This window comes from Nicotiana tabacum, chromosome 11, assembly GCF_000715075.1.
Source record: "Nicotiana tabacum cultivar K326 chromosome 11, ASM71507v2, whole genome shotgun sequence".
In the NCBI taxonomy this organism is placed as follows: domain Eukaryota; kingdom Viridiplantae; phylum Streptophyta; class Magnoliopsida; order Solanales; family Solanaceae; genus Nicotiana; species Nicotiana tabacum.
Window position 1 is genome coordinate 22,322,043 of NC_134090.1, and position 21,339 is coordinate 22,343,381.

The following is a 21,339-nucleotide window of genomic DNA, read 5'->3' on the forward strand; positions in this document are numbered from 1 at the left end:
CCGTTAGGCCGGGAACCGTTTGGTCCGGGACCGCCTCAGCCCGGCCCGCCTAAGCCCAAGCCCGTTTGGGCCGGCCCGTTTGGCCCATTTAGGCCCGGGTCCGGACCACAATATAGCCTTATTTTATCATTAATAAGATGATTTATAGGCACACAAATATATGTATCGAAAATATTTTTTTTTCTTAAATTTCGTTAAGTCAAATCGTCACTTAAGAATTTTGATAATGCCGTTGGTTTAGGCAATTCAATAATTGTAGAGACATAAAACCGTGTCCTAAGATTCGTACCACTAATATTCAGTCCCCACTTATCAAATCTTTTTACTACTACTGATAAGATCATACTCTTGACAAGCAAAGAAATTATTGTCTTTTCTAACTTTAATATAAAGTGTTTCTTTTTAGTGAGAAGATCAATTCAGGAAGAATAAACAAAGGCTATAAATAGTGACTTAAATCACAGCTTAAGGCTGTAGGAAAGAATACAAGAGAATAAGATCAAGCTCTCCGCATGGGAGTTCTTCAATGGGAACCAAGAAAATGATAGTAATGCTCCTTTTGGCCTTCTACTTTTCATGTGGTTTATATCTGGCCAAGATTTTGCCTTCTGGTACTTCTTCTTCATCTCTATCTAAGCCCTTTAATTTATACCCTTTTCCTCTTTCATTACACCTTATTTGTTCAAATTTACTGTTTCTTTTCTGTTTAACTCAGTCCCTTTACCTTCGCAAGTTAAGGGTAAGGTATGCGTATATATTATCCTCTACAGACCCCGCTCGTGAAATTATACTGTATATGTTATTATTGTTGTTGTTGTTCTCTATTTAACTCAAATAGTTGAAGTTCTGATTTTCATTATTTGATTCATAGGCAATCCAATTACTTAATGAAAGGCAAACTTTGTGTTTTACCTTGTTTTAGTAAAGGGATATGGACTTTTACTTGTCATCTGAATCATACAGTAGGAAAAGTGCCCCCGCCCACCCACCCCCCGCCTCGAGTTGGATTTCCCAATAGCACTAGCTTTTGCTTTGGAGTTCTTTAGAGAGTAATCAAGAAAAAAAAGTTGGTAGAAGGTCACACACAAAAAGGTGTTGGATTATATTATTTTGATGAAAAAATATAGTTTCCTAATATTCCATATATTGTGTATAAAAACCATATTCTAAACCAACTGTCACTTTCCTCGAGGGGTGGGGGAGGAGCTAAAGTAACACAGGAAGTTTAATGGGATTCCCTTTGCCGAAAAATTATATTGCGTAAGTAGGAAAAAATAATCATATTTGTATATATATAAATTGTTAAATTTACTTAACATAAAAAAAGTTTCTAGTGTAGTGACAAGGTTATATAGGGTATTTGGACTTGCCGAGATAGTTTGGAAATTGGAGGAGTCCCGAGGGGCTCGCATGAGTTTCGGAGTGATTTTAAATTATCTTATGGGTAACTTAAAATTACTTTTAAGTAGTAATAGGTTTGAGTCCCAAGTGTGCTGCTCTTGCTTTTTCTATTCCCCTTGCTAGAATTTCTGGCTCTGCCACACTGGAAGATAGGGGCTCTGTCTTTCTGTACCTTATTGAGGTGCTCAATTTCTTACTATTACAAATATGATGGTATATGAGGATTTCAGCTGATGAGTGTAATTAATGTGTACTACAGAATTCTTAATTCATAAAAATCTTCTATTTTGCAGATAGCAAAGAAGTAGTAGCAGAACAACTTAATAATCATAATGTTCATGAAAAGACAGCAATAGATGTTAACAGCAAATATGGCCATACTGAAGCTCATTTTGGTGGTAAAGGAGGAAATGGAGGGGAAGAATCTCGATCTCCTTCGAATCAGGGATCGTCGAATGTCATACCAATTTACGCTGCAAATGCTCACCACAATCACCATCGCGGTGCTGCAAGCTGCCACGGAAACCACAATGAATATCTAGCCTTCGTCGCTGCAATGTTCTTCGCTTGCATTGTACTTAAAGACCCTGTGTTTATTGAGTAAAAAGAGAGTACAACGTAGTCATTCTGAATCCCTGACTCGTCTCGTTTTGAGCCTTTGGCCTATATGACATTGGGTCAAATCTGTCTAGTGATTGTTGTGTACTCTGTTTGTTTCAACTTTGATTAGTTGTGGATGTATTAGGATGTTTATGTCTTTTTGTTTCCTTTTTTTTCCTACAAAACTTCCATTGTATAACATGTTGATTGGATAAGCTTTATAGTTCTGTATTCAGGATTTTATCAGCTTATTTTTCTTCTTTTTTTCTGCGGGTCTATTCACTTACCTATCGATTGATACTAGCTGATAACAATGAAAAGTGGAATAACTTGTTGAGAACTAGTTTAATAGACCTTAGGAGTTATGAGAAGTTCAAGATTTGTAACTATTTGAATGCAATGTAAACTGATTCAGACACTACTTTTATCGAAAGAAAAAAAAAGTATACAAAATAAGCATGACAAGATTGTGATTTTCCCTTATTTTTATTTTATTTGGTTAAACCAAATAATTTAAATTTAATAGATAAAAAGTAAAGTCAGCATTATTGGCGCAGTCTCGCTTTCTGTTGGTGGTAGGTTTTTATGACTAACTATTATTTTCCTTCATTGTTGATCACCTTGCTGTCTTGTTTTTATTTTACTTTTATATGTCTTTTTGGTACTGTCCCTTCTTATCTATATTTTTCATTAATGTGGTGCTTATGCTTTCAGTCTCTCTATCCTCACAAGGTAGGGGTAAGGTCTGCATACACACTATCCTCTCCAAATATCACGGTGTAGGATAATATTGGGTATGTTGTTGTTGTTGTAATTAAAAAGTAAAGTAAGAACATAATGTAATTATGATTAAGTAATAAATGTGTTCATGTAAGATATGTGTCTTGCATTTATTGGTTTGATATAAATACTGAGTGAGGAATAGTGTATAGATTATTCAGAAAGTCCCTCAACAACAACAGCAAGCCCAGTGTAATTGCACAAATGGGGTTCCACAAATGGGATTTGGGGAGGGTAATGTGTACGCAGACCTTACTCCTACCTTGAGAAGGTAAAAGACGATGTTTCCGATAAACGCTCGGCTCGAAGTCAAAAAGTAATATATCCTGATTATCATGAATTTTACCACAAAAGGACAGATGTTCCAATCACTTCTCCAAGGAATCTTTAAAGTTAAATCAAGTGGACAACTTCATCAGCATCTGCTATATTTCTAGAATACTAGGAAACCCATACCATAGGTGAAAATCAAGATGCCCCAATTGCCTAACACCAACTACTATAAACTTATTATGTCAAAGAGTAGTATATATAAGCCATCCAATTATAGTCCACTGCATTTTTATAAGAAATACACATCAGATTATACGTTTTCTAAGCTTTCTTTTTATCCTGTTTTGAATTCAAAGGCATTATCTATATAAACTAACCTTTCCCTTTTAGGTTTTAAACCTAACTCATAGGCAAGTGCATGTATTTTCCTACTTAGATTAGTAGACAGACGTGCCCCATCTGCTACTTTGTTCTAAAAGAATCAATCTTCCCTTTTGTTTTTTGTCATAGTTAGTTATCATTCTTTTATTGGAATGAATACTAAAAGAGATAGGAATCAAGAAACTAAATAGTACTCTGCACCTAACTTTTCGGGAGGGTGGAGCTGGAAGTCCAGATACGGATTCAGCCGAACCCAGAAGTTTTTGCACAAAGAGCGTATTCGTATTAAAAAGTTCATTAAATATATACATATATCAAATTTAGAAATCAGTTATTAGCATAAAGTGAAATCCTGATTCTGCCTATGCTTTCCAGCCATAGATTTGTGGTACTTAGTTCTAATTCATCAAGAAATGAGAAAATGCTTGTGAGATTCATTCCTTCTAGTGGTGGGAAATGTGGAGTCTCTATCTTTTCTTCCAGCAGTCAAAGGTAATGTGCCTTTTGAATTTAATAGTGATTTGTTCAAAGTACCTGCCTATGTTAGGTTCAACAAGTAAGATCCTTCACCTTCAAATGTTTGATATAGAAGGGAAGTGAAAATCCATCCTTCCTCCTTTTTGTCTCCCAGTTATAAGGAAAATAACTTTCGTCAATAAGCGTGAAGAGTCATCTTTCCCCTTGTGATGAAAAATGATTTTTCTCGGAGAAGTTTTTTAGTAATCAAATACTAGAAAAATAACTTTTTTTTATGCAAAATATTTTCCTGAAAAACGACTTTCATCGCAGAGTAACTTACCTATTTTTATACTTAATTCTTCTTGCTTATACTTCCTAAACAAATATTTTACTTTCCCTGTTGGAACTCCTCTTCTTTTATTTCTTTCACCAGAAGAGAATTGATATATGATTTCTCCACAATATCTACTCAAAGTTCAAGATTTGAAAAGAACTTATTCTCATCCGATGCATACTTTGATTTAAATGTGCAACATAACCTTAAGCAGAAAATTCAAACTTGGCATATAGTATAGGTCATTTCTTTCCACATCTAAAATTCATGCTCAGAATCAAGTATTTAACTCCAAAATATCCAGACATAGAGATTGTTCGGGGAATAAAGGGCGAAAATTTAAGGACAGTTGTGAAGACAAAACATAGAGAAGCTACTTTCAAACGTTTGTGGATCATAAACTTAAGAGAAATAAGCCCAGAAATGTTTCAAACAACTCATTCTCGCTTTAGATTAAGGGTGCCTAAACGTGAAGAAATCCTCAATGAGGTGGAACTGTCCTTTTGTATCTGAGTTCTAAAGCTAGAAGCAAGGTATGTGGAAAGAAGATACATCAAACACCACACATGAAAAGAAGCCCAGCTACGAGTTCAGCCGAACCCTGAAACTTCGCTCAAACAATGTATTTGTGTTAAGGAATTCATTAAATATGTACAAATATTAAATTTAGAACCCAGTTATAAGCACTTGAAGTCATCATTCTAACATTCATAAACCATAAAGTTAAAATCTTGACTCCGCCTCGGTATGAAATAACATATAATATAAGTGATTCTGAGTAAGAAAAGTCCAAAAGTATGATACCTCAGGTTAATCAAGATAGGTCTCCATTTACACTTGGATATTTGGTAAGAATGGCCAATACTAAATGCTTTTTCTACCTGATTGATCTGGGAATCTAAGAACTATAGGAGTAGTTGTCAACTCATTCCTAGGACAACGCCATTAGATATCTAACCATTATAAAGATCATCTAGCACCCTATACTCTGAAAAAGAAAGAAAAAAAGGAACAAATACGTCATTCGATTAAAGGACAGCCCTGTGCACAAGGGATCCCGTCATTCGATTATTTTTTTTAATGGACGAGACAGATCTGGGTATACGCACCGGGAAAATTCAGCAGCTACATCCTATCTGAGATGTAATAAGGAGTTTAACCTATGTGAAATATGACAATGAAAAATGGGATGATCGTAGTTCTTTAAGATGCTATTTGTCTGCAGAAAGCAGAAGATATTCCAGGAGCTGCAAGCTGGACTCGGCGAGTACAAAAACTGTGGTATCCAGAGAGAAAAAGTATGAATAATCCTAAATGATGTTATGACATTTTACAAATCTGGTCAACACTTTTTTCAATCAGCTAGCAGGTATTTAACAAAGTAATCTAATCACCATCAGGAAAGGATGTCGAAGGAACCAATTTCACTGTTCTAGTTTAGATTAGATGAATGAGGTTTGAAGCAACGGTTCTCATCCTATGAAAAACTGTGAATTGTGTCCTTCAAAACTGTGAGAGGAGTTCAAGCTTACGAGCTTGGAAGAATTTGCAACGACCTTTCCCACTTGACTCGATATCTTCACTTCTCCTCTTTACACCTGTGAAACCAATATCAGTTAGCTTCACCTGCCGCTTACTAGCTCTTCCGTTGGATTCATCTTCATCATTGGCATCAGATTCCCTATGGAAACCACATAAATAGGATCCACATTAAAGAATAATAGCAATATGGCTTGAACTGCCTATGTTGAAGTAGGAAAAACTTATTTAGCTCTCACTCATTTCCAAGTTCCAACTCTCTATTAAAGAGCCGTAGAGGACACCTATCAGAAGAATAGCTCAATAGAGACGAGGATGCTTTTTCTTTCTTTTAAAGAATGTTTTCTTATCCTGACAAATTTCCAATGGTTATAGGCCAGCAAATGAAAAGATTTAGAGGGGAAAAATAAACTGATTGATATGATTAACCACACAAGAGGGATTTCAGGAGAAAGAAAAAATATGAGATGATAAATACAAGGATCCCTGCATGCTCCAATTGCATATTAAAGTTTAATCATGTGAAATGTTTTATGGGATTTATAAATGGACTCACCATAGTACTTCAACATTATCCTTGGAGTATGAATTACATGTTCCCCAGCTGAAACGGACCAAGGTTGGGAACCCAAAAACTCCATGTTTGTGATGATCCAGCCAAGCTTTTGTCTCAGGATCTACCGGCAAAAATGGATGCCAAATTGCCCGTCCATTTTGAGTAAGATATTAGAATCTAGCAACATATCATCCCAACTTTAACTGAATGGAAGTAAAAAATACCTCCAGGATATCCAGATCCAAAGTTCCTTTGCATGTTCTCAGCAGTTTCATCAAGCACCCAATCCCGCAAGGCTCGGTCCCTAGTAACCTGAAAGATGGTTCAAAATGACATCAAATTTTACTTTCAGATTCTAGTCTTACAAAGGAAGATGAATAGAGCGAGACAAAGTGGCAGATCCCAAATCACCTTTGCAACAATACTGGCTCCACTTACGACGGGGTAAAGACTGTCAGCTTTTTTTGCAACAACAAATTTGATTGCTGGAAATATTTCAGAGAGCTTCACTCTATACTTTTCGGGATCACCGACAGTATCCACATAAACCTGAAATGGATTTATTAGTGCATTGCTTCTGACAATGTCTAAATAACTTGTGGAGTAAAATATATACTTCATTTGTAAATGTTATTTGTTTCCTTTTTGCTTCTTAGAGAAGTACAGGCATCCAGGAAAACTACTGATGTTTATGTCTTCTGGAGCAATTTATATCATATAGTATACTAACAAAAGTAAAGGTGTGATGACCAAAATCAAGGAAGCTATATTTTTTGGTTAGATATACTGGGTTGTTTGTGGCAGAGAGAGCGCGGCATGCACAAGAGGAGAATGTTGCATTCTGAAAAAGTAAATGTGGAAATGTTGAGGTCTAACCAGTATATGTGGACAAAAGATGCCATCACCTGTAGGACTCTAGGTTGAGCTTGGAGCTGCTAAGAGCTAGGTAAAATGCAAACAGTTTAGTCTGGTTGAGTATGTGGTCTTAAATTTTGACATAAAAGAGCTTTGTTCCAGCGATATGTTATGTACATCGCAGCCTCATCTATCAAGTATAGCAAACTGGCTAGAGGTTGGATTTCAGAAGCTGGTACATAAGTTTGTCAATTAAGAAAAAGATAGCCTGTAGATATCCGGAGCTGAACGAGGCAGATTTATTTTATTTTGGTTAGAATAACTTTCCAATGTGAGCTATGCAAAGCATAGTCGGTTTCAAGCCCAAATAAAGGAGGAGAGTTTGTTGTGAGTAGACGAACAACATAAAAATAGTCTAATTATGATGAATCCTCTAAATCGGTTGTGCATCCTGTAGCCGAACTCAACTAGTTTGGGATTGATTGATTTATATTTTGGTTAAAATAGCAAAGATAGTTGAAGTAAAGTTCCTCTATCTGATATATTTCAGTTTTTCTTGTCCACTAGAGCAACCCACTCTTGTCAGGATCTCTATGTACGCTAACTAGCGAAAAAGAAACAGGAGCCATAAAACAGAAATTCTCATTCTTCTCTTCTCCGTTCCTTATTTTGTTCTCTTACTGGGGATTGGGTGGAATCAGGAGTGGTAGGACACACATTTAACTTTTTATTCAACCATCAACCAAAGCATCAAATACACCAGGAAACAAAGTCGGAAGGTTGAATGTAGAGTTAGCTGGTAGTCAGCACCATAATAGTCTCCCGAACACAAGCAGCACAACCAGGGAAAGAAGTTGGAGAGCTGAGTGGTATGTTGTAAACAGATCTGATAGAGTAACAGTGAGTAATCAGTTTTCTGATCAGCATCACTACAGAGTTGGTAGGTTTGGCTCTACCAACATGATTCAAGTTATTCAACCTATCCCTTTCTCTTCTTTTATGGTGTGGTGTTCCATATGACCAACTTGAGTCGGAGTTGTTTGATAGACACCGACTTTACCACCAGAAATCACCCTATCATTCTGTTGGATTCCCATGTTTGTTTGTAGAGCAAAAGGGATAATTCTTAAGCCCAAAGCCTCATATAGCATAGTAAATGCACCTGAAGTCCTTCCTTGACTCTCTATAATTTATATTATTATTTCCTTACGTCACCCCCACCCCCCAAACAAGAAGGGGCATATCTTCTTCTGCACCAATTTTCAGTAAAAACTGGGACAAACTAAGTTGGACGTACACATAACAACAACAACAACAACCACCCAGTATAATCCCACTAGTGGGGTCTGGAAGTTGGACGTACACATATTCCACGAAAATGTAAGTTTCCCCTTTTGCTAAAAGAAAACACTAGTCTATGCAGCATAGACATCTTCAAGGGAGGCAAGTCTATCGAATTCAAAATAAGATAAGTATACCTCAGTTAAAAGAACGCCAAGGTCCAGTGCCTTCCTTACAAGGCCAATTGCAGAATTATGTGATATTTCATTAAGATTTATTTTGGTTCTGTCAACAAGTAGAAAAGAAAAAAAATATGTGAGGAGTTGATAAAATTGGAGTATGATAAACCAAAAGAGAGTTATGTACAAACTTCTTTAACATCTTGGCTGAGAGATCTCTTGGATCTATTACATCAACCGCCCATCCGATGGATTCATTTGTCTTTAATTCCTCGAATAATTCTTCCCTCTTCTCTTCTTTCAAAGTCTTCGAGTCTGTATTGTTTATCCCAAAAAAGAAAAACAAGTTCTTGAGTCTGCATGAACATGAAAGAAATTTGCAGGTAATATAGTTATTTGTTATATGTAGAGAAAACAACATGAAATCTAATGCCAATCATCCAGTATTTTCTCTAACAATTTAATCAGGATATATAGCTTCTTTTTGTTACATTCACCCAGCTGAAGATTTGCTGTAAAATTTTAAACGATCATCTTCGCACTTTAAGGAAGGAAGTCTTATAATTCTATACGCAACACCTCTATGTGGATTCAGTTATCACAGACCCAATAGGAAGAAAGGAAAGGAAAAGAGAAATGAACAAATATGAAAACTGAAATAGTGATGCTCACTTTCTCTGAGTTGAGAAAAAAGAAAACAAACCCCAACAGTCTCAAGAAGCAATGAGAAAGGTGCAGTCACTTGAGTATAACAGAAAAAAAAGAGGAATGAAGAGATGCCAATTGAGAGACCGTGTTTAGATAGATAACCGTTTGAGTTAGTTGTGTCTACTCCTAGTAGAAGATAAACCTCATGGACAGTTGATATGGCAACTTCTAACACTGTTAATCATCGCAAAACCTATAAACATCCAAAACATGATAAACCTAGATACGATGAAATCAGAGGCTTATTCAATTGAACGTCGTCGTTATAACTCAATTACACTTGTATAATTACAACAAATCAAAATGCACATATTGCTGCGTGCTCTGAAAACCAGCATTAATAGAATTAAATTACTGGGAGGGGGCACACCAAACAAAATGTGTGCCTTTACTGGCTGGCACACTCCTAGAAGAACATTTCTTTTTTTAGTACATATAAATTTACTGCTGATTCTTATATTCAAGTAAATTGTTTTCTGTTGAAGCGTCTACTAACTATGCGCATGATGAATAGTTTCTGCAATAGTTTTGTTCTACATTGAGCTCAGCATTTCCTTCAAATGTTTACTAGTTCTTCATTGCACCAAATTGTAAGTCAGAAAGAAATCGATTGCATATTAGAAATGTGACATAGTATACATTGATTATCGTCTTAAAAAAACTGCAAGGCGCAAGCACAGTGCCCATTTGGCAGCACTTCATCATCAAATCAAAACTCAAGAACAAGCAGACACTCCATCAACAAGAATGAGTAGTAGGCAGCCAAACATGCCAAAACAAATATAAGCAACTAAAACACTCAATGCATCCTTAGAGAAGATACTCAAATCCAAATCCAAATCCAAATCCAATGTATATCAAAGAGTAAAGGCGGAACAACATCAACAACAACAATTACGCCAGTGGCGAAGCCAAAAAGTTCCCCAAGGGTGTTCAAACTTGAAAGAAATAAAAAATTTCCTGACAAACGGTATTCGATCTATGTTATATACATCTAAAATCTAATATTTTACTTATATACACAAAGTAAATTTTCGTAATATTTCGACAAGCAAAAGGTGGCTTCGCCCCTGAATTACGCCTCAATCCAGACTAGTTAACATAGACTATATGAATCTTAAATATCCATTCTGCTCTATTTGGTCTATGGAATCCTTTCTAATCTAAAATTATAACCCCTGATATAGAGCACGCCTAGGAGAGTACATCCACATACTCAATATTTCGAGGATCCATTATAATTTTGACTAATATTAGTCTGCTGTAATTATCCTCGTTTATTCGGGGATTTGAACTGGAAATGTGAGCTCAGGTAGCAAAAATAAAATAAAATAAAAAAGAACTAAGTGTCTTAATAAGTTACCTGCAAATTGTAAAGTGGAAAGAGTCTTCTGGTACGAGCGTGCACAGTACAAGCATCCGTACACCATTGGTCCTGTAAATCATATGCAGATAAGGATTTAAACAGAAATGCATCCCCCAGCAGTCAGTGAAGAGCAAAAGAAGGGATGAATAAAGGAGGGAGTACCTAAAACAGGACCGCGACCAGCTTCGTCAATACCCATGATACAAGGTTTCGATGCCCATATCGGAAGCTGTCCTAAGGAACCCATTTCGGCTGCCCACCACCCCAAACCCCTCTCACAATCACTGCCCTATTCCCTCTCTCTCTCTCTCTCTCTCTCTCTCTCTGCTCACTTCCCGCCAGAAAGGGGCTCACTTCTCCACGAGACTATCCATTTTCAACTCGTGTATTTTTTTTAACCCTCAGGCTTTAACAATAATAGCCAGTTTGACCAAAAATATTATTTTTTCAAAATTAAAGTATTTGGCCAAATATTTAGAAAGGAAAAAAAAGGTACTTTTGAATAAAAGTACTTTTTAAAATTACTTTTGAGACAAATATATTTAAAAGTATTTTTTAAAAGCTCGACCAAATATTAATTAATATTTAAATGTACTTTTTAAATTAATTAGTCAAATACAAATTATTTTTTACCAAAATTATATTCTAAAATCATTTTTCATATTTAGCAAATTTTAAACGCTTAGCCAAACAGGTTATAAGTCATTTAGCATAATTTTATTGTGGACTCTAACCAAACCGGATTGGGCTAATAAAGACCAATTGTAACTTCAAGTCTAAGCAGTTGAAAATAGGTCCTCCCAAAATACAAGAAAAATTTTATATTTTTAGCCGTTTTCAAAAATATGTAATTTAATAATTTTTATATATATAATTATGTTTATATACATATTTTATATACTTTTTTTGCTAGCAAATAGAATTAATTTCGGTCAACCAACCAATTTTGTATTTCGTGCAAAATGCAAACCAATCCAACAAGGCCCAGGCAGCTGGGCTAAACGTGATCTTAGGCCCGGTCCATAATGAACAAAAAACACTACTCCTTCTTCTTGAAAATGTTACATGCTATAGCTAAATAATGCACCATATTTTATTATAAACCAAAGTACTTTAAAAATATTACTATTTATAGTCACTATTTATATTTTATAGCAAAGTACAAATATATACAACTGATCCCTCAACTTTTCACTCAACTCTCTCTCTTTTTCCCTCTCTCTTCGTTCTCGGCAAGGCTGTCGTTCAGCCAGTCATCTTCTTCGGCGGAGCTCTACCGGAGCCCAACGAAGCAGCTGCATCTCTCTTTCTCTTCTTTTCTCACTTTAGGTACTCCTTTTATTTTAATTTGCGCCCCCACCCCTAAAAGAACACCAGATACAAAATCAACTCTTAGGTCTCTCAAGGATAATCACCAATAGAAAGCTTGATTGGATAATCTTCGGTGTGCAAACAAAATGTAACTAATTCAGCAAGCAGATAATGTTAGTTCGGTAAGGAGTTATGTCAATAGATTTATAATAATCGGCCAGTAAAACTTCTCAAATATATTCATATAAGGTGGTTGTTGCCTCTCTTTTTCCTTCTCTCATCTCCACCCTCAGATCTAGATCTCAAAATCACAAAATCGCGATGGGTCCATTATCGGTGGCGAAAATAATAGAGAGGAAGATCGGAGGCCTCACCGGATCTGGATCTAACGGAGATGCCGAAATCCATTCTCCTTCTTTGTATCTCATATATGAGTGCATTTATCTGACCGGATTTTGGTACAACAACCAGCTATTCTTCTCTCTCTCTCTCTCTCTCTCTCTCTCTCTCTCTCACCCCCCCCCCCCCTTCTCTCATCTCCATCGTCAGATCTATATCTGAAAATCACGAAGTCGTGATGGGTCCATTACCGGTGACAAAAATAATGGAGGACGAAGATCGGGACCTCACCAGATCTTGGATCTAACATATCGGAGATGCCAGAATCCATGGCTTCTTCTCCTTCTTTCTATCTCACATCTAAGTCTATTCGCCTGACCAAATTTTGTTAGATACATGTGATAGTTTATTCTCAGATCTGGTAGTATTTTTGTTCGTCTTCATTTTTAGTTTTAATACAACGTATATAGTGCTTTGTTTGGCCGGATGACGCCATCTCCGGCGAACTTTCTTCTCTTCTTTGTTATTGAGTCACATAAAATGATACAAATACATTATATTTTGCATAAATGCACTCAATTTTGAGTGTATTCTATTTTTTCACACCCCAATCATCGGGGAGCGCGACCGGCGCGCAACCGAGCGAACCGGGTCGAGCAAGCCAATCTATCCTTCCTTAACCGACTCATTTTATATCCGAAGAAGTAATGCATCACCAACTATTAAACATGGGAGAGAGAGTTGTTATATAAATGCATAAACATTGCTAGTTAGATTCTTACTTAAATACAACATGCCATAGTTAAGTTTCCAAAAGTACATACAGTTGACAGTCTAGTGGAGAAAAGTTTTAAAATACAATGTGATCCTATGACCACTCCGGCACCCGTACATGACCCACATAAGCGTCTACGGAGTCTCTAAGGATACAGAAGACCAAATGACAATGCCGGCAACAAGGCCCCGGCTATACCTCAAAATATGAAAATTTACAAAAAATAAGAACTACAAAACCCCTGGGAGAAATGGGGGCTCACCAACACAACTGTGAAGAGAGAAAGAGAGCACCACTATCTGCGATCGGCACTATCAGCAACGGAACCACCTACATCCATTTAAAGATGTAGCGCCCCCCGGCAAAAGGGACGTTAGTACTGTCAAATAGTACTAGTATGTAAGGAAAACACAATTCTTAATAGGATGAACAGTGAACGAATAGAAGGCAGTTATAACATCAACAAGTACTTCACGGGATTATAAGGAAAACACCAAATAAGGTTCACATAGTTCCAGTTAAGTCTTTCCATTCCTTTAGGTTAATATTCTTTAGTTCCAAGTGTCATAACCCATAATGCCATCGTGATTTTATACGGAGTCCGGTCTCAACCCGACCGGCTAAGCCCATCCCAAGTGAGACATATCCAAATCCATAATGATAATCAGAAATCCAATGTAAATGCCACCATGTGTACAGCATGGCGTCCGATCTCGGCCCGATCGGTTAAGCCATCTCACTTGGGACATAACCTCTTTCAATTATTCCTTAGTTCACATTTCTTTCCATTTTTCCATTACATGGCACCACACACCTCTTTTATTAGTTTATTTCTTGGCACTCGGATACATTGTTACAATTCAAGTCTTTCCCCTTATTTATTATTTCATATAGCTTCATCATCCATGTCGATAAGGGGTTATTATATAAGGCACGCACACATAAGGAAAGATAATAACACTTGAAAAACATAATCACATTCTCAACTATCATGATTTCAGAGTAAACACATAGAACAATTTGGAACAAAAGTCTGTCAACCAAACACATTAATGCAATCCATCTAGTATGATCAATCCGGAACTCACGCCAACTATTCGGAAACCAAGAATTCAACGCTAAAAAGAAGAGGGTTAGCCTTACATACGTAAATCTTAGCCACTTCGATCTATTTTATGAGAATTACAAGTTGAACCAACAATTAGAGAGATAATCGAGATTCTAGCTCACTTGAGCACACTATCAAATACTAAGTGTGCATTGTGAATTTTTAAGGTCTTTTGGGGAAAACGTTCTATCATCCTACACCCATTTGTTACATTCTTAGCTCACAATATCCCCATACCCTTTTATCATACATGCATGCAAGACAATCAACCCTTATACTCATGAACCCATTTGTTAATTACTTATTTTAGTAGGAATTTCGAAATCGAAGGTTAGAGCACAAGTTCTTACCCCTTAGGACGAAGGACTAGTACTTTTACTTGATAATCTTCGAGGATTTGGGCAAGGATTGAGTAGAGGCTTGGTGAGGATCATTTTCTCCCCTCTAGAACTATTGCTCTCACTCTAAATACAGTAGAAATTAGCTCAAGAGAATCTAATGGGGTATTTTAACGGAATGGGGTCGGGTTCTAAAAGTTAGAAAATAGGAGACCCGACTCGATCTACGGTTGCATATATGCGACCGTATAACTGATATGCGGACCGCAAAAGGGACCACAAAAGTGGCCCTCAGACCTGGATACTCTTCCCGGGTATGCGACCAATATGTGGTTCGCATACCTGTTCTGCGGTCGCATAATGCACCGCAAAACTGCCCTATGCAAAAATCCCAAGGAGGTTATGCAACGACTATGCGGCCCGCATATCGATTATGCGATCGCATAATTGTCCGCGTAGTTTTCCTCAATTTGGCCAACATACTGACTCACTCTGCGGCAGATATGCGCCCCGCATTGTTATTATGCGGCCGCATAATGGGTCGCAAAAATGAGAGCTCGGTTTTTTGAGTAGAAATTTCACGGGGCCTTACATATAATTTTGTTGTATTTCGCCTGTATTTATGTATCATGAAAGTTATTTTTTGTGGTAGGTCCCTGTATTTTTTGAATTTTTATTGTTTGAATTCAACCGAATTAAATACAGTAAATTGAATATAGTGTAAAAGCGGTTACGAATGAATATAGTAAATTGAATACAATCGAATATCATTATTTTTTGTAATTTTTTGTTGTTTGAATACAGTGAAATTGAATACAATATAAAATAATAAGAATGAATATAGTTGAATTGAATACAGTGTATACAACCGAATTCAATAGAGCGACATACACCCTATTTCTTGGAGTAATTTCTATTATCTGAATACAACTAAATTTAATACAGTGAAATTGAATACAATATAAAATATAAGAATGAATACATGTGAATTGAATACAGTGTATACAACCGAATTAAATACATTAACATACATCCCATGGTAAGCAATTAGTAGATACGAAATGTAATTAGCTAAATTATAGCTACGCCCAACAATAAACCTCCAAACAATAGTCATTTCTAAAAGTTCCCCTTTCTTCTTCTTCTGCACCATATTAAAGGTGTAGGATTAAGCTGCAACCACGGGTCAACAACTTCAATCTATGTATATCCTTGTTTGTTCACTGTAATGACTCGGCCGATCATTTTGAGTGTTGTAGTCACGTTCTCCTATTTACTACTTATTATATACTCAATTGTAGTTATGTGACTTGTCGGGGTAGTTAGTTTGGTTCTGGGGATGTCGCGGAATGAATAGGGACACTTAGTCCCAATGTTGGAAGCTTAGGTTGAAAGGGTTGACTAGATGTTGACTTATGTGTAAATGAATCCGAAATGGAGTTTTGTTGGTCTGATAGCTCTGTGGGGTGATTTTAGACTTAGGAGTGTGTCCGAATAGTGATTTGGAGGTCCATAGTTGATTTTGGCTTGTATTGACGAAAGTTGAAAAAATGGAAGTGTGGAGAGTTGAAAAGTTTGACCGATAGTTGACTTTGTGGTTACTAGGTTGGATTTTGGTTTCGGACATTAGAATAGTTCCGTTGTGTCATATATGACTTGTGTGCAAAATTTGAGGTTAATCGGAGTTGATTTAATAGGTTTCAGCATCAATTGTAGAAGTTGGAATTCATTAGTTTTCATTAGGCTTGTATTGGAGTGCAATTCGTATTTATGGTGTGGTTTGATGTGATTTTAGGCCTCGACTAAGTTCGCATCATAGCTTAGGACTTGTTGATATATTTGGTTAAGGTCTTCGGAGCCTCGAGGATGAGTTGAATGGACATCGGATTGGATTTTGACTTAGGGGAAATTTCTGGGCTGTTGATGTCTAGTACCATAGCACCTGCGGAAGATTGGTCGCAGGTGCATGACCGCATAAGCGAAATTTTGGGAATTAAGGGAAGAGTTGGGCAGCGGTTGCACGTGTGAAGGAATTTCTACATCTGCGAGCCCGTAGATGCGGCAGGGTCTCCGCATATGCGAATTATGGGAGACAAGGCTGAGGTCAGCAGAAGTGGATGATTTCTCGCAGAATCGCACCAGCCGATGCGGAAGATTGGTCGCAGGTGCGCGAGGTCGGGAGTTGAGTGTTTTCCATAGAAGAAGATTTTTTACTGCAAAAGCGGTACCGCAGAAGCTACTATTTGGACCGCAGAAGCGGAACCACTGGCAGTGTTTAAAAAATGAAAGGTTCCGAGGTTTTTATCATTTTTGGACTTTACAAGCTCAGATTAAGGCAATTTTTAAGAGAAGTTTTGAGTGATTTCTTAAGGTAAGCCACTTTTGATCATTTTTATTCAATAATATTGATTACCCATTTAATTTCCCACCTAGTTTACTTGTTTTTAAGGTGCAATTTTGGGAGTTCTGGAGTAGGGGTTGGAAAGTAAAATTTGGGCATTTGAGTGACAATTTGGTGTCGAAATTTGGTAAATTTGGTATGGTTAGACTCGTGGTTGAATGGGTGTTCGGATTTTGTAACTTTTGTTGGATTCCGAGATGTGGGCCTGGGGTTGACCTTTTGAGTTGATTTTTTGACTTTTGGTTAAGAACTTAGTATTTTCATATGGAATTGATTCCTATAGCTCATGTTGATTGTATCGATTTATTTGAGGCTAGATTCAAGGAGTTCAGAGGCCAATTTGTGAGGCAAAGGCTTATTGGAGTAGAGATTTGCACAGTTTGAGGTAAGTAGCATTTCTAAACTTGATTCTAAGAGAATGAATCCCTGAATTACGTGTTATGTGATTGGTGTGGAGGTGACGCACATCCTAAGTGACAGGCGTGTGGCGTGCACCATAGAAATTATGACTCAACCGATTCTGTAGAGCTGTGTAGTCTAATAATCTTGTCATTATCCATGTATTCTTTATGTGTTAAAGAAACTGAGCTGTGTGACTCATATTACAAATTATTCTTAGGCTACGTGCTAGTATTATTGGGACCCACAGAGTTCATGTTGTTGTTGAATTACTTGCTTAATTTGTAATTATGTACTCAATCACATCTATCATTTGCATATCATATCTCAGTCTCTAACCATTTATTGATATACTATATCATCATTTTTGGGATGATTTTCATGACATTGTGAGCCTGAGAGACTGGAGAGATTGATGACTGAGTGAGGCCGGGGGACGGATTGTGAGGATATTTATGGGATCTGGTTGCACGTCGCCTCAGGCTTTGTTGATTCAAGCCATGATTGGCTTATTTTAGTGCTTGGGCAGGATCTCCCGCTCCAGAGTCTGACTTATAAGCAGTGAGCACATGTTCCTATTGAGTGCGTGTGCTAAGTGCGAGTGCCGAGCGATTGGGAGAACTGAGTGACTGTGAGGATTGAGTGACTATGAGGACTGAGTGGCTGTGAGGATTGAGTGATAGGGAGGACTGACTGCATTGATACTCCGAGAGTGATGCATATGATTTTTATCGTTGCGTTGCATTACAGTTGGCATGCATAATTGACATGTAGATATAGAGATGTATCATTTCTCATTTCAGTCACACTTGGCATATTTTATCTGTTTGAGCTTTAACTTCTTAACTGGAAAGCATGTCTACATTTATATACTGTTATTTTTATTTTTAGACTGTACTTGTTGAGCTCGTCACTGCTTTCAGCCCAAAGGTTAGTTTTGTTACTTATTAGGTACATTGGTCGTTTATACTCATACTACACTCTGCACTTTGTGTGCAAATCCAGGTACTTCCAGGTATGGTGGTTGTTGATTTGGAGTTTTTACGAGTTCGGAGATTATCGAGGTAGTTGCTTTGGCGTCCGAAGACCTTGACTCTCCTCCTTTATCTCTTAGTTTTATTTATAATGTCTACCATCCTAGACAGTATTTCAGACCATGTTATTGTATAGATGCTCATGTACTCAGTGACACCCGGATTTTAGGGAATATTGTATTGAGTCACGATATTTATTATAAGTATATGAGATTTTTCTCTTGAACTTATATTATTATGTTCTCCAAAAATTAAAAATGCGTGGTTTTATTATGAATATTGGCTTGCCTAGTATCACGATAGGAGCCACCATGACATGTGAGATTTGGGTCGTGACAAGTTGGTATTAGAGCCTTACATTGGTCTCTCGAGTCATGAGCATGTTTAGTAGAGTCTTGTGGATCGGTACAGAGATGTTTGTACTTATCTTCGAGAAGCTGCCAAAACCTTAAGAAAACTTCACATTCTTGTATTCTTGTTATGCGAATTTGTTGATTCCTGAAACTAAACTTTTGTTATTCTATTCTCTCACAGATGGTGAGGACACGTGCTATTGGATCGGGAAAATTGCCACCAGTACCACCAACAAGGGCCGCGAGAGGACAGGGCCGCTGTAGAGGCCGAGGTGCAGCTCGTACAACAGCTAGATCAGCACATGTAGACCCACCAATTGCTCTAGGTCAGGATAAGGTTCCAGATGTGGTTGAGCCGGTGGGACCAACTCAAGTACCAGCTGTGCCCATTGTAATTACAGGCCTTCATAAGGCTTTGGCCAGATATTGACTGTTTGCACTAGCCTTGCTCAGACGGTTTCAGTTCAAGCCGCATCAGCCACTTCTCAGGCGGGAGGAGGTGCCCAGACCCCCGTCGCCCATACTCAAGATCAAGTAGTGTAAGGACTCCAGATACCGGGGTATTACTATCCTAGTCGGTAGTATTTTCCCAGGCCTAGGTGGGTCTCGTTATGAGTGATGAGGAGCAGAAGAGACTAGAAAGATTTGGAAGGCTCAAGCCTCCATCATTCAGTGGGGTTGAGTCAGAGAATGCTCAGGACTTCTTGGATAGGTGCCAGCGGATTCTTCGTACGATGGGTATTTTGGAGACTAGTGGGGTTTCATTTACTACTTTTCAGCTGACGGGGGAAGCCTTTAGATTGTGGGAGGACTATGAGCAGAGCAGGCCAGCCGATGTTGCACCACTTTTATGGCACGAGTTCTCCATTCTCTTCTTGGAGAAATTTGTGCCACCGACTCGCAGAGAGAAATTGCATAGGCAGTTTGAGCAGCTACGCTAGGAGGGTATGTTTGTGACCCAATGTGAGATGAGATTTTCATAGTTGGCTCATCACGCGATCTAGTTGGTTCCCACTGAGAGGGAGGGGATTATGAGGTTCATTGATGGACTCAGTTATTAGTTACATTTTGTTATGATTCGGGAGAATGCATCAGGTGTTAGGTTCGACGAGGTAGTTGATATTGCTCGGCGGCTAGAGTTAGTAAATAGTCAAGAGCGTGAGGAAAGGGAGGCCAAAAGGCCTTATGGTTCGGGTGGTTTCAGCGATGTTCCTTATGAGGGACAATCCTACTACAACAGGGGTCGTCCTCATAGGCCCGCTCAGATGGTTCATCCAATACATCATGGTGCATCAGCTAGCCATGGTTTATACAATGCTCGTCTGGGTCAGTCATCTCTCAGTGTTCTCCCAACTCAGAGTTCATCTCGTGTTATATCTGTTAAGGGTTCATCTATGCCAGGTCCTTCTAACAATTATTCTGGTTCTTGGGGCCTGATTCAGTCCCCACCACCAGCGGGGAGTTGCTTCGAGTGCGAGGAGTTTGGGCATGTGTGGAGACAGTGTCCCTGCCGCTTGGGAGGTCTAGTTTAGCAGAGGGGTCAGGCTATAACTTTCACACCAATTACTTCACCACCTGCCCTTCCAGCGAGGGTAGGGCTCAGGCAGTTAGAGGTCTCCCTAGAGGGGGAGGCCGATCAGGTGGTGGTCAGGCTCGATTCTATGTTATTCCTGCCAGACCAGAGGGTGTTGCTTCAGATGCAATGATTAGAGGTATTGTTTCAGTATGCCACAGAGATGTTTCTACATTATTTGACCTTGGTTCCACTTATTCCTATGTATCATCCCATTTTACTCGTTATTTGGATATGCCCCGTGAGCCATTAGTTTCACTTGTTCATGTATCTATGCTAGTGGGCGATACTATTGTTGTGGACCATATGTATCGGTCGTGTGTGGTGACCATTAGAGGATTGGAGACTATGGTTGATATCTTATTACTTAGTATATTTGATTTCGATGTAATTTTGGGTATGGATTGGTTGTCTCTATTTCATGTTATTCTAGATTGTCACGCTAAGACCGTGACATTAGCGATGTTGGGGTTGCCAAGGATCGAGTGGAGAGGTTCTCTAGATTATGTTCCTAGCAGGGTGATTTCATAACTGAAGGCCCAACGGATGGTTGGGAATGGGTGTCTGTCATATTTGGCTTTTGTGAGGGACGTATGTACTGATACTCCTACTATTGATTCTATTTTGGTAGTGCGAGACTTTCCAGATGTATTTTTTGCAGACCTGTCGGGCATGCCACCCGACAGGGATATTGATTTTGGTATTGACTTGGTGTCGGGCACTCAGCCCATTTCTATTCCTCTGTATCGTATGGCACCAGCAGAGTTGAAGGAATTTAAGGATTAACTTTAGGACATTCTTGATAGGGGGTTTATTAGGCCTAGTGTGTCGCCTTGGAGTGCACCGGTTCTGTTTGTGAAGAACAAAGATGGTACTATGCAGATGTGCATCGACTATAGGCGGTTGAACAAAGTTAAAATCGAGAACAAGTATCCTTTGTCGCGTATTGTTGATCTATTTGAACAGCTTCTGGGAGCAAGGGTGTCCTCTAAGATT

General features: G+C 38.1%; 2 protein-coding genes across 2 annotated transcripts; one reads left to right on the forward strand and one right to left on the reverse strand.

Moving 5' to 3' along the window:
* Nucleotides 1-349: 349 nt before the first annotated feature.
* On the forward strand, nucleotides 350-2,230 carry LOC107771874 (uncharacterized). Its single transcript, XM_075224912.1, has 2 exons — nucleotides 350-611; nucleotides 1,695-2,230. The coding sequence occupies exons 1-2, from the start codon at nucleotides 527-529 to the stop codon at nucleotides 2,003-2,005; spliced, it is 396 nt and encodes a 131-aa protein (XP_075081013.1). The 5' UTR covers nucleotides 350-526; the 3' UTR covers nucleotides 2,006-2,230.
* A 3,277-nt stretch (nucleotides 2,231-5,507) lies between these two features.
* LOC107771872 (ribonuclease H2 subunit A) lies at nucleotides 5,508-11,083 on the reverse strand. Its single transcript, XM_016591334.2, has 8 exons — nucleotides 10,875-11,083; nucleotides 10,710-10,781; nucleotides 8,830-8,953; nucleotides 8,657-8,744; nucleotides 6,735-6,872; nucleotides 6,548-6,635; nucleotides 6,324-6,444; nucleotides 5,508-5,909 (listed from the first exon to the last, which is right to left on the reverse strand). The coding sequence occupies exons 1-8, from the start codon at nucleotides 10,957-10,959 to the stop codon at nucleotides 5,732-5,734; spliced, it is 894 nt and encodes a 297-aa protein (XP_016446820.1). The 5' UTR covers nucleotides 10,960-11,083; the 3' UTR covers nucleotides 5,508-5,731.
* Nucleotides 11,084-21,339: the final 10,256 nt, after the last annotated feature.

Coding starts and splice junctions, on each gene's coding strand:
- LOC107771874 (XM_075224912.1), top strand. CDS start 527: ATGGGAACCAAGAAAATGATAGTAATGCTCCTTTTGGCCTTCTACTTT. Junction 612..1,694: donor GGCCAAGATTTTGCCTTCTG/GTACTTCTTCTT, acceptor TCTATTTTGCAG/ATAGCAAAGAAGTAGTAGCA.
- LOC107771872 (XM_016591334.2), bottom strand. CDS start 10,959: ATGGGTTCCTTAGGACAGCTTCCGATATGGGCATCGAAACCTTGTATC. Junction 6,873..8,656: donor TTGGCGTTCTTTTAACTGAG/GTATACTTATCT, acceptor AATCCATTTCAG/GTTTATGTGGATACTGTCGG. Junction 5,910..6,323: donor GATAATGTTGAAGTACTATG/GTGAGTCCATTT, acceptor TGGTTTCCATAG/GGAATCTGATGCCAATGATG.